Source organism: Mus musculus, chromosome 2, assembly GCF_000001635.26.
Source record: "Mus musculus strain C57BL/6J chromosome 2, GRCm38.p6 C57BL/6J".
Lineage (NCBI taxonomy): Eukaryota > Metazoa > Chordata > Mammalia > Rodentia > Muridae > Mus > Mus musculus.
In genome coordinates, this window is record NC_000068.7 from 113,207,334 (window position 1) to 113,220,362 (window position 13,029).

The 13,029-nt window shown below is 45.4% G+C and overlaps 1 protein-coding gene across 9 annotated transcripts in view; it reads right to left on the minus strand.

Moving 5' to 3' along the window:
• Ryr3 (ryanodine receptor 3) overlaps nt 1-10,072 on the minus strand; it is a 586,052-nt gene extending 575,980 nt beyond the window's left edge. For 5 of the 9 annotated variants that reach the window (XM_017316705.2, XM_017316711.2, XM_017316712.2 and 2 more), the window contains exon 1: nt 9,607-10,043. In XM_017316705.2, coding sequence (XP_017172194.1) covers nt 9,607-9,657 — 51 coding nt within the window. In that variant the 5' untranslated portion in view covers nt 9,658-10,043. Of the gene's footprint in view, nt 1-9,606 lie in introns of all 9 variants that reach the window. The other 4 variants (XR_003951556.1, NM_001319156.1, XM_017316708.2 and 1 more) reach the window with 4 other exon arrangements.
• Nucleotides 10,073-13,029: the final 2,957 nt, after the last annotated feature.

Consider the following 13,029-nt stretch of genomic DNA (forward strand, 5'->3'; position numbering starts at 1 on the left):
ACCTGCTCTACCTTACCCAACTTCCTGGCATGGTTTTACATTACACATGTAACAATATGGATTCCCAGAGAGACAATATTCTGCATTAAAGCATGGGCTGAACAAAAGACAAAATATCTCCTCCAATCAAGACAATGAGGTTTTCATGTTTGAGAATTTTACAAAATATGTTGACATGAGTAAAAATTGCCAGTGAGGGGAATCACTGGCTTTTGCATCAAGAAGCTTTGCAAAGTAGACCCTCAAGTACTAACCAGACAAGCTATACTCCTGAGGGCTCAACTACTGCATCTCATTTCCATTTTTCAGGCCTGCTTGTATTTATAGTTAAAAGGAGGTTGAGAATCAAGACCATAAAATAACCATAGGGGATTATCTCTTTGTACTTCCCAACTATAAAATGAATATGTAGTGACATTTGAATAGCTAATGTGACTAATGTCAATGTTTGCACTGTTTGTTGAGACAATATTAATAGCTAATATTTACAGAGGACTTACTATCTGTTGGGTGATGCTCTAAGCACCTTACATGGATTAGCTCATTTAATCCTCACAACAACTCTTTGTGACAGGCACTGTTAGCACCCTTATTTAACACACGAGGAGGAGACAGGTATAAAATTAAATGCCCCAAGGTCATACACATTAACCAGAATTCACCATATAAAGATGCAAAAAGTTACACCCAAAGTAACGGGTATCCTTGCTTCTTCCATACACAGCTGAGCATCCTCCTAACATGATGCTCTCGGCCATTCACCATTACAAGATCTTCCTCATCTGTGTGGCTCCAAGGACTTTTGCAGAATGGAGGGAGAGTAGTTGCTCAATAAACGTTGGCTAGATAGCCTGCTTACTTAAAATTTTATTACATCTATCTCTAGAATAATTTTAAGGGGTTCTCAAAAGCTAGGAAACTCTGCCTTCATTTTGATGATAGCATCTATCACTTCTTAAACCCATTAATCTGTCTGCCTGCCAACTCTCTCTCTCTTATACTGTGATAAATGATACATCATCTTTTATGTTAACATTTTATCCAAGGACCTTGATATGTGTTGTGAGCCCAGTCCTATTCATAGAAAAATATTCATGCCTCCTGGAGCATGCGTTCATTCCAGCAGACTCCGAGGCTTAGTCCACAGCTGCAAACTGGCAGGCAGCTCTGAAGCCTGCTGCAGATGTGTTTTGCTTGACTGGTAGTGTTAAGAATTTTGTTTGTTTGTTGGAATGTGTGCAGCAGGCCAGCCTTTTCTTTGCAAATAAAGCTGATCTACACATTTAGGTATTTGTTTGATTTCCCCAGGAATGTTTAAACTTGGAGTTCCTTTAATCTATAGGTGCAAAGGAACAGATTGGACTGCATTAAAATTCTTGTGTTTCTGGACTTCACAATGTATATAGTTAATGCTTTACAAAGGTAAATGTCTTCCAGGTAACCAAATAACTGTTATTCTAAGTCAGTCTCTCTCTCTCTCTCTCTCTCTCTCTCTCTCCCTCTCTCTCGTTTGGTGGGGCAGAATGGGAGGGACCTCTGTAGAAGACAGGTGCTCTGAAGCATCTCAGAAATGAAATAATCTCTAGCATGCCTTTATAATGGGTGAACTAAAATCCTCGGAAAGGACAGACAAGGATACCTTTCAGATATCCAGCAAATGAAACAATTTAGAACAGTTGTTCTCAACCTTCCTAATGCTGCCGACCCCTTACTACAGTTCCTCATATTGAGGTGACACCTAGCTACTTTATAACTGTAATTTTGCTACTTTTAAGAATCATAATGTAAATATTTTTAGAGACAGAGGTTTGACAAAAGGGTCTTGGCCCACAGGTTGAGAACCACCACTATGGCTCTAAGTTTGTTCATTTGGCCCGTTGTGTTCTCTTTTGTGTTTTTTATCCTTCATCTCTCGCAAAGAAATGATTTCTTCAAAGCCTTAATGTTGTTTATTCTTAAGAGTGTTCGCCAGCCTAGACAGAAGAGGATGACCCGAAGGAAAACCACAATCACGTGTTCTGAGCGCCTGCAACAGAGACTCAAACTTTTCTAGGACAGCTGTCTTATTTCCATCTGATCTCTTGGAGACTGCTTCTGGGTCAATGTGGTGATGTGTCAGCCAGATCCCTCTTCCTGTTCTACAGTTGCGTACAGCCCGGATATATACCACAGTGTGGGAGTTCAAACCAATATACCTTACAGTATGGACATATATGCGGCATTGAGAATTTCCATTGCTTCCTGTGGTCTGACTGATGAACTCTCATACTTAGGCTCATTAGAGAGCCCTACTGCGAAATTGTTAAGAGAAGTACGGCCAAGCCTCCTCACTGGTGGGGTAACATTGCCCCACCTTCCAGGAAGTTCTGGGTTTTTTTCCCCTATGTCTCACCTCAGCACTCTCCTTGTTTTCTATAAGACTTTTCTGGTCTGGGGGAGTCCAGAGCATTTGCTTAGGATCACAGTGAGTTCGACATCAATGAATACAGTGCCCAACAATGGAATTTATCCCTCTGTCCCTCCTCTACCTCAGGGAAGATGCACGCTTAGTTCTCACTTTGATGTAGAGCCACGTGATCTTAGGAAAAGCCAAGATTTCCTTTCTCGATGTTGTCTTTAATCCAGAGTCATTTTAGATAATGTATACACTAGCTTCAATCCTGGCTCTAACGGCTACTCTTCCTAGGGCCTGAGTTAGGCTGCACAGTTCTGACCCTGTTCATTGCAGCTTCCTTTACTCTGCTCAAAAGCTGAAATAGGCAGGGAGACCCTCTACCCCCCACTCTTCCAAACACATGCAGCCCAGATTCCTGTACCTTGACTCTTCTGCTCCTACTCAGGGTTCCCCAAGATCCAGTGCTGTTCCCACACACTTGCCACTCTAAGCGCTGTTCCCACATGCTCTCTTTTTCCAGTGCAACTCCTACTCCTCTGGGAGCTCGCTTTGTTCGGCTGTTAATGATGCTAATCAGTAGTGGTACCTGCTGAACTCACAATTTCACAGTTCAGTTTTCTTGGTAGAGGAAATGTCCTGAGACAATGTCTTACCCCAGAGGCAGACAAAGGAGAGAGATATCTTGTACACAGGTCATGTTGACCCTGAGATCAGCCAGCACTTTGGTTCCTCCGGTTTTATTACAGTTGTTCTGCCTTGCCTACCACACTGGCTACTTCCTATAGCATAAACCACCCATACAGTGACCTCAGCAGAAAGTGTTGATGGCTACTAAGATCCTGCACTGCCAGCTGTAACTCTGCCTCCAGAGTTCCTTCTTGCCCCCTTCATACTTTAAAGCAAGCAGCTATCACCCCAGAGGAAAGGGTAGTTTCTGAATATCATTGTAATCTGATTTTTAGGATGAAATGTTTTCTTTTTCTCGGGAGCTGATTGAAATAATTGCTACCCCCTAAGGAAACATGCCAAGAAAGATCACCCTAAGTGAGTGGAGGGTGTACTATCTAGGGATAAGGAGAAGGAACAGCAGGAGGGGCAGGTGAGTCAGTGCCTAGCAGTAATGCTGTGTCAGTCTCAGAGGACAATAGCCAGGTTAGGACAATAGAGTCATAACATGCTTTGAGCTACAAAAAGGAAGGAGTTGGGGGCAGGGATGTAGTTCTTTTGCGTTGGAGTACTGTATCATTCCCCTCAGGGCAATCTGAACTTTTGTTTTCGAACAACCGGGAATCAGGGATGACATAAGGAAGAAAAGAAAACTTGGCACCTCAGCAGGCTCATCCCTGTAGCAGGATATGGGGTAAGGTGCCAGCACTTTTTCTTCCCTCTCTCTGAACTGAAGAGGTGCTGTGAGGGCAAAACTCACTGAACCAAGGTAAACTGCAGTGGCTAGAAGTGTGTCCCTAAAATACCCCAAACAAGGGAATGTCCGTGAGTGAGGACACCAACCTAAGACCAGCAAGACCAACATGGCACCCTGGGGAACATGGTTGCTCTACAGTCTTAGCCCTGGCTGCACTCCCCACCACAATGGCATCTGTGCCCAGCTACCCCAAAACGATTTACAAAGGACCCTCTTCTCCCCAAGCAGAAAACAGAGAAAAGAAACAGTGAAATCCCTGGGTGGGGAAGCTCCATTGGCTTTAAAGGAAAGCAAGTCCCTGAGAGAAAGGAATAATGAGCTTTATAAGGGAGTAGAGGGGACTGGGAAGGGAAGCTTCACAAATCAGAGCTGTGGGATTAAATGGAAAGAAGTACCCTTGTGACTGACTGTAGCGGCTTTGGTGACATTCTGAGATGACAATAAGCATCTGAGTGTTCTGTTACACAGCTGGACTCCCAGAAGCCTGCCTGGCTATATGTGCCACAACTTGCTCTTTGCATCCTCTAAAGAGACAGCTTGAGAGAAGTCTGGGGTCATTCTAGTCACGTGATTGCAAAGAAGTACCAGGGTGGCATCCTCCCTGGGTGGGTTGAAGGCACAGAGCATGGTAGAGAGATGGGAATCACTCTGGTACTTTTCCATTAAGAGCCAATCACATGCAGGATTGATTTCCTGTTGTAGGACAGACACAATGACAGTGCCCTATGAAATGCACCTGCTTTTGTCATTGGGAGTATATTTAGAATTACTGTTGCTTTTCTTGACTCTCCTAGTAGTAAGGCAGCTTCAGAGATACAGATAATAATATATCTCTATGTCAGATATCTCTCTATGTAAGATCTCTGTATGTAAGATATCTCTGTATGCAAGATCTCTATCTGTATGTAAGCTACAGAGGGTGAAACAACAACAAAAAATCTCAGTTTTCTTAAATGGCTCATTCAAGGTCATGAATAAACTAATATAAGAAACAAGAATTCCTCTATGTTAAATTTTTTATTACAGTCTTCTAGTCCTACTGGATAAATCTTATATTGAGGGTATCCTTATGAAAATAGCTGATTTATAAGGGTTTTTCCTGGTGTGAAATTGAGGAGAAGGCGCCACTGTAGTGTATTTTAGAGGTAGGGTCCTCCTTGCCTCACATAGGGAGAGAAAGGCCACTGGAAAGGATACCAGATAATAATATAAATCACGTGGTCAGTAAAATCACGTGGTCAGTAGCTTTAACTGGAACATTCTTCAAGAAGCAATAATACAAAGGGAAAGCCAGGGGATAAAGTAAAATAAATTATCATAAAATAATCAGAGACAAGGTTGGATATAAACCCATTCAAACACAAGCTTTACAAAAATGGGCATTAGAGTATTTTGTTCTCCAGATAAATTTCTCCCACTCATTTCAGTTTCAACATTTCCCCCCTTCAGAAGCCCAAAAGAACTGAAGAAATGTCCTTACTATACATTAGATGAGTGTTAGAAGATAAAATCGTGTTTAAAAAAAAAAATCCCAATTTCCTTAAGTGTCCTCAATCTTCCTCAATATTTGCATAAAAAAATAAATAAACAAAAGCATTCGTCATACATTCACCAATTGCAGGCTGGTTTCTTTGTCTCTTTCGTCATCATGGCCACAGCTCATGGTAAACGTCTGCAAGCTTGCAGTCAAACCTCAGTTCTTTTCCTAAGCTCAGCAGCTAAAACCTCTGGTCAACCCTGGTCCACAGCAGTTAAATGCCACAACACCCTAATGCAGAAGCAGTTTTCCCAGCTCAACTTGATTACTTGGAAGAAAGGGCCTTGCTTCCTATTCACACGCACCAGGGGCATTTCGCTGGGAAGAAGAGAATATTATGTGCATTACTACACTGGTACCGAATCAAATCAACTCTGAGAGATTGTCAAGGAAGAGACTGTGTAGTTGAGAGGCCCTGTAGAGACCTTGGAAGGCCGGCATTAGCATTCACACTCATTTGGCAGTAGAGCTCCCGGTCGGCCCTGCAGATGTCCACACCTGGGTATCTGGGGTCTGCCTTCTAGCTCTGCCTGCATTATGCTCTCTGCAGCTCCAGGAGGATGTTTTTCACATCTTTCCCACTTGGCATCCTGAGCAAAAGTATCTACTTCAAGAGCTGGGAAATAAATCCACACTGCCTACAAGAGAAGCAAGCTAGCATCCGTAGCCACCAGGTAAAAGTTCACCAGCACTCCAGCCAGGAGCTATGAGTTCCAGAAGGGCAGAACTCACATCACTGGTAGAATTCTAATACACAGATATGTTTGAATCACCGTGGAAGGATGAGAGCATCCCTGACTTTCGATCCAAATACCCTTCCTTGTTCAAGAGCAGTTCAGGGACAAAGGAGAACAACTTTTTACAGAGAGGGCTCAGCTAGGCAGCCTGTGACCTGTCTTTAATAGAAATGGATGCCTACCACATCCCAAGTTCTGTTTTAAGTCCCTGTATGATAGAATGAAGCTAACAAGGAGAGGGCTGTGGTATGAAAACAGCGAGTGAAGGCTCAGAGCTTTGTTGCAATTTTAAATGGCTAGTGTAGTCTATGGGAAAACTGCATCTCCCTGGCACTCCTGATGCCAGCCACTCTGCCAACTGTCTGAAGACAGGGTAATTGTCACTCTTCTCGCCATAACTTCTTGTTTTCGGATCAGTGGCTGGCAGGTTTATCTGCTTCTGAGCAGCCTCAGAGCCACGTCAGTGACACCGGCTACGTCAGCAGGAGCAATTGGAAAGGAGGAAGATGCCACTGCCAACAGCAGTGGGAGAGAAAATTCTAACCTTACAGATCAGGTGATTCTTCTCTCTGTCTCTCTGCATAACAGACGTGGCTTCCAGTGACTTCAGAATCTATGGGGTTCCATCACCTTCTGGAGGTTTGGAGTATAAGTTTCATCTCCAAAGCCCTTGCCGTTGACCCACTCTTACTTAGGAAATGCTGGGTTTCAAGTGTGCCAGAGTATAGAACATCAATTCATAAGGGTCTAAAGCTACACCAAACACACCTTGGCTGGCTGCCTCCTACCTCATTCTATGCCATCGATAATTCTAGCGGCTTTCACTGTTGTCACTTGCGTGATCCACATGACATTATCATCATCCTCAGTTTGATTAGTATCCACAGAAGGATGCTACTCTGTAGTTATTTTTTAAGGTAGATTTAAAAGCCTTTGCTCTCTAAGACAGCAATCCTTTAAAGTTCACAGCTGCAAAAGGATGATTCTGTTTCACTGTGAAATAGTCACCTCTGGTCCAAAGCAATGTTAAGGTGATTGACACGTGGCCAATATGCTCTAGCAGATTCCGTTTGTAGGGAAGAAAAATATGCTAAGGTAGAAGTGAGTGAGTTCAAAGTAAAATGCCCTGTGTACAATGCAGGTATATTCACAGGTGAAGACATTACCCTGCTAAGTAGAGCACAGTGATTCTAACTTTCTGAAAAACTGAAAGATAATGTCGTGTGTGTGTGTGTGTGTGTGTGTGTGTGTGTGTACGCTCGTGCAGAGATCAAGTATATGCTTCCAGAGTTCCAATAAATCGTTTCATCTAATTCATGGCTAATGAGGAACAGAGTCAAATTCATCTGCATGGACTCCTAATATTCTAACCTCTGGAGCAGACCTCACAGCTCCATTGGGAGTTAAACTTAACATTACATAATAACAATTACCAGCAACTTGCTGGGTAGCCACAGCCAAGCCGTTTGATTTCCTGTACCTCTCTCAGTTCCAAGCAAGAATAAGATGAAGATCATACTTAAGATTACCTCATGTAAACTACCTCACAATCCTTTAAAAAAAAAATCCAGGTAATTTTGCTGAAGAAAGAATTGGTTTTGTCATACCTGGGAGTCACTCCCTGGTGACCTCAGCTCTCCTTCTGAGCTGTGCAGATACTCAGCCCTCTGCAAATGAACTATTGATCAGGGTGCTTGAGCCCCACAGAGTCTCTAGATTGGCTTTAAAAAGAGTTCCATTTACTCTGATCTCCAGAAAACTGGTGAGACAAAGTTAAACAACCACTGCCATTTTAAGCCTTGGCTACAGGTGTTCTCAACTACAACAACACTGCCCAGTACAGAGAAGGCTGGGAAGATGGCTACCGAAGCTAAGACAAGCAGCCTACATGAAATGAAGACTTGAGGTCAGGCTTCGGATCTCTAACCTTAACTCCTTGAGTCTCATCTTCAAGCTGCCTCAAGCTGCCCAAAGAAAATTTCCTCAATTATCTGTGCCTAGACTTTTAATAATAAACAAACAAACAAACAACATGGCTGAAGAGGGCACAAATCCAGAAGCACCTGTGCTGTTAGTCATTCACTATTGAGGACACCTGTTGGAGGAAAAGCAAAAGGGTCCCACGGGGCTCTGGGAAGAACAGGTAGTTTGCCGGGCCCTGAGACAGTGGGTGGGCTGTGTACAGTGTAAAGATGAACCAGGACAAAGTAGACGAGCTTCTGGCCTCTCGGACGTATTAGGAGAATGGTTGGTCTTCTCTGTCCGTCAAACAAGACCCAAGACTGAGCCTTGACCAAGGAACTGTGTTTGAAGAAGAGACAATGGAAGTAAGGATGGGTCTGAAAATTATTAGAAGGAAACTGCAAAGCAAGAGGGAACGTTCCAAAAGATGGACAGAGCAAAGTTGTCGTCCTCTATGACCAGGACAGAAAGAAGCAGGGCGCTCTTAAAAAGGACAGTGCAAGGTAAGATTTTCATTCTAATTCTCCAGACCTACCTACCTCGTCACCTAGCACTTATAAAGCATTTGTCAGTTGCAAAATATTATGGAATTCACTATTTCATTTAATTATCTTTCATGAAATGCTAGTTACATTTGCCTCCATTTTACACGAGAGGAAACTGAGGCTACGTAGAGAAGATTATATGAATTGTTCAAGGTCAGGTGGCTGAAATCAGCCCTAGGAAGCAACCTGCTGCCCCCTGTCCTTCAAGGTGGTCGACCACCTTGAGTTGTTAACTCCCGAAGGGGAAGACAGGCATAGCAGCGCTGGACTTTGCCCCGTTCCCCAAATCTGGGATGGAGCATTGCCCTCCATCCAGCGCCAAGAAGGGGACCTGATGACGCGGAGCCACAGACCGGGATTTCCCCATTCTGCAGGGTTCTTGGGAGCCTGGAGCACAAACAGTAGCTCTCACACACCCGCGGGTGAGTCAAGTAAGGTTTAGCAGCAGTTGCTGAATAGAGATTTAAAGAGAAGGGAGACGGACAGTACTGGATGAATTCCCTTCTGATCAGTCCCTACATTGCCACCAAAAGCAGGCGCCCGGTTTCCAGACCGGGATCCCCACTCTCGCCCCTGCCCCATTGGCTCCTTTCTTGACTGTCCCCTAGAGCCCAAAGGCAGCTCGAATGAGGGACCCGGCAAGGTGTGGAGGTGACAGGAGGCCGGTTGTGGAACACCTCTGATCTTCTGGGTCGGAGGAATCACAAGCCAAGCTCAGCTTGAAGTTTGAGCATCAAGGGTTTCAGACCAAGTAGCGAGTTGCCCGGAGAGCGAGCAGTCCCGGGTGGGAGACCTGAGAGTGTGAGGTGGCAGCACGGAATGAGGGGGAAAGGCTGAAGAAGGGGCCCCTTTCCACTCAGCCCCTCACCGCGGAGAGGTGGCTGGTCCGCCTCTGCAGCCTGCGAGTGCGGAGAACGCGCCCCGCACCGCGGCGCAGCGCAGCCCCTCCTCACCGCGCCGCGCTCCTCCCCACCTGCCCGCCGCCTCGCCCGGCCGCCGAGACTCACAGTCCTCAGGAACTGGATCTCATCCTCGCCTCCTTCTCCCGCTTCGGCCATGGCTCCCAGGGCGTGCGCTGCGCCCCAGCCTCGGGCGCCTCTGTTTCCCCTAGGCAGCGGCGTGCGCTGACTGCTGCTCTGCCGCTGCTCTTTCTCCTCCTCCTCCTCCTCCTCCTCCTCCTCCTCCTCCGTCCTCCTCCTCCTGCTCCTCGCTCAGCCTCAGCAGCGCCGAGCTAATCCCCGACCATATAGGGAGCTGGGCTAACACTTGACTGCACTGCAGAGCGCCAATGCCAGGCGAGCAGCCCGCCCACCCCTCTCTCCTCTCGCCCCAGCCAAGTGCGCGGCAGCCACGGACTCCGCGGACAGCGCAGCGCGGCGCGCGCCGGGCGGGTGTGGGGCAGAGCTAGGGACCCGGGCCGGAGCCGTGGAACCTCCCCCGCACCGCACGGCACCGCACATTCGGTGGAGACGCGCGCCCCGCGGCGACGGGAAGATGGCTCTTACACAAAGGCCAGTTGCTTAGATTCAGTGCCCCCAAATTGGGCACAAACCCTCTAGATTTGTCCACTTTGCACGGTGCATGTGTGTGTGTGTGTGTGTGTGTGTGTGTGTGAGAGTGTGTGTGTGTGTGTGTGTGAGAGAGAGAGAGAGAGAGAGAGAGAGAGAGAGAGAGAGAGAGAGAGAGAGAGAGAGAGAGAGTAAGTATTGGTTTCATATTTGGGTGGGAGTGCCCATCTGGAGCAGGGCGCTGACCACTCACCACCTCACCACCCATAATGGGTGTTCCTTTTTCATGCAGCAAGGAGAGACTGAGGGTGACTGCTCATCCATAACAAAGTTTGTAACCCCGTGGGTAGCTCTTCTTTAGAGAACCCATTCACTCTTTAAAATTTGATAAGGAGAGGGTACAATAATCAGAATGCACAGTACACGTGCATGAAATTGGCAAAGAACAAACTCAATAAACGTTTTGGTTTTGTTTTTTGTTTTTGTTTTTTTAATCTGATAAGGACACTACACCCCCATTGAATAGAGCTTCACTAGCCCCTGGGAGCTTCAAGAAGCTGTCCTCAATTTGGAAATCAGATGGCGTCAGAATTGTTTCTTTGTGCCCACGCTTACCCATACTCTGCACTTTAGAGCTAGCCCTCTGGACTCAGGGGAGTGTGAGGCTGCTGAGAGCACACAGTGTGTCCTAGGAGGCTACTAATCCTTACCTGACCTTGGGTGGATTTTTTAGGATTTGGGAGCAGTGAGATTGGTCCTCTAAAAGCACAGAGTGCAGGGTGTCCCTTCTGTATGCTGGTCAAGTAGTTTCTGGGCAAAACAAAAATGTTTTAAAAGAAAGTGCCTCAAGATGTAGGTGAGTAGCAGCTCTGGGTCTGAACCTACCAGCTCCTCTAAAGGCTGCCTGGAATACAGCATGCCATCCACACATTGTGGCACTTTACCTTTCATGCTTGCCTCTATGCCCAACCTTTGGATAAAGACTCTTGTCTCCATCACTGGCAAGAGTACATGTTGATAGATGAAAGGCCGAGGAACGCCATCAGCCATGGCTAGAACTTCAGCAGAACCCAGGGAACAGTGAAATACTCTCCGGGTGCTTGAACCATTGTAAGTCATCAAGGAAACCAAGAGCAGTTGACTAGAGGGGGGCCGTGTGACGGACATGGTGGCTAACTGACAGCCTATGGGGCCAGAGAAAATCTTTCCTTTTAGTCCGTTCAGCACTTTATACCTTTTTACATACAGCGTTGCTAAGTGCTATATGTATAACATCTGAAACCTGACTAATGAAATAAAATAGAGCTATATCTAATCAATACTGCTTACTTGTCCTACAACAGGGACTCTTAGGTGTGTTTTATCAACGAGAATAACAAAGCTTTAGAACATTAGAGAAAATGGCCACCATCATATAAATAAGCATCTCCTTTGCTATGCATTATTATCCATGGTGACCAGTTACCCAGATGGTGTTAATGGGGCCGGTGCTGTGTCCTCAATTCTAGGAAGGCTGGTTAGTTTCACTCAATTTGCGAGTTAAGGACCTAGCCCCTTCACTTTGACCCAAAACCTCGTAAAACCTTGTTCATTTTGCCAAAAGGAAGAAGCCATTGAATATAGAAACCAAATTATTCATGGGGACATAGAAACTAAGAGACCTCATTTGATTTAAATACTCTCTGCCCCGGTGAACCTATAGTAAACTGTATAGACCACTGAAATTAGCTTCAACGCCATTTCTCACCACCTCCAGCAATAACTAATCTTGGTTGGCACACCTGTGAAGAGGAAACCTCAGCTGAGGAATTACCTCCATCAGATTCACCTATGGCCAAGTCTGTGGGGATATTTTCTTGATTGCTAATTAATGGGAAAGGGCCCAGCCCACTGGGGGAGGGGTCGCCTTTGAAGACCCGGTCCTTGTATAAGAAAGCCAGGTGAGTTTAAGTCAGTAAACACCAGTTCTCCATGGTTTCTGTTTCAAGTTCCTATGTAAGTGTCTAGTTTGGAGTTACTACTATGGTGATAAAACACCATAACCAAAACCAACTTGGTGAAGAAAGAATTTATTTGGCTTAAGTTTTCACATCACTGTTCATCATTGAAAGAAGTCACCACAGATGTTGGAGATCATACCGTGAGAAAGTAAGCCTTTTGCAGTTTCCCACCCTAATAAGCCAAATGGCCTTGTGTTGGGAGCCAGTCACCTCCTCCTCCCTATCCCTTCCTGGCACCTAAGACTCTAAAAGTTTGAATTATAGTCCCCTCTTCCTTATCTCTTCCAGACTCCCAAGACTTCTAAGGACCTGAGTTATGTGCTGAGCCCAGCTTGACACCCCAGGCTGCCAGACTAGGGGTGGCCACATCCACAATGAGCAGGGCCCTCCCCTACCAATCACTAATTTTTAAAAACACCCTATAGGCTTGCCTGCAGCCTGATCTTATGGAAGCGTTGTTTGTTTGTTTGTTTGTTTGTTTGTTTGTTTGTTTCTCAACTGAGGCTCCCTCCTCTCCTATGGCTCTAGCTAGAGTCAAGTTAACATAAAACTAGCCAGCACAGTTGGCTCCCCTCAATCATAGACTGTAACCTACAAGCTAAAACAAATCCTTCCAAACCACACAAGATCACCCCTAACTGTAGACATCCATTTGCTGAAATGCATCTCTTAAGCTAATTACACTTATGCTTTGATCTGTACTGAGTCAGGCTCCACTTGGGGAAACGATAAAGGCAGTAACTTTAAGAACTGCAGAGTGAGTTGAGGAAGCTGACTCTGCCAGCACTATTATTTTTAATACATCATCATATATGTGAAGCCTCTCCATAGATTGGCAGAATATTTATTTTTATATCAGCAAAGGAAAAAATCTTTCCATGATTTCCATCCGGGTAATTAACTCTTGAATCTTTTCTATGTG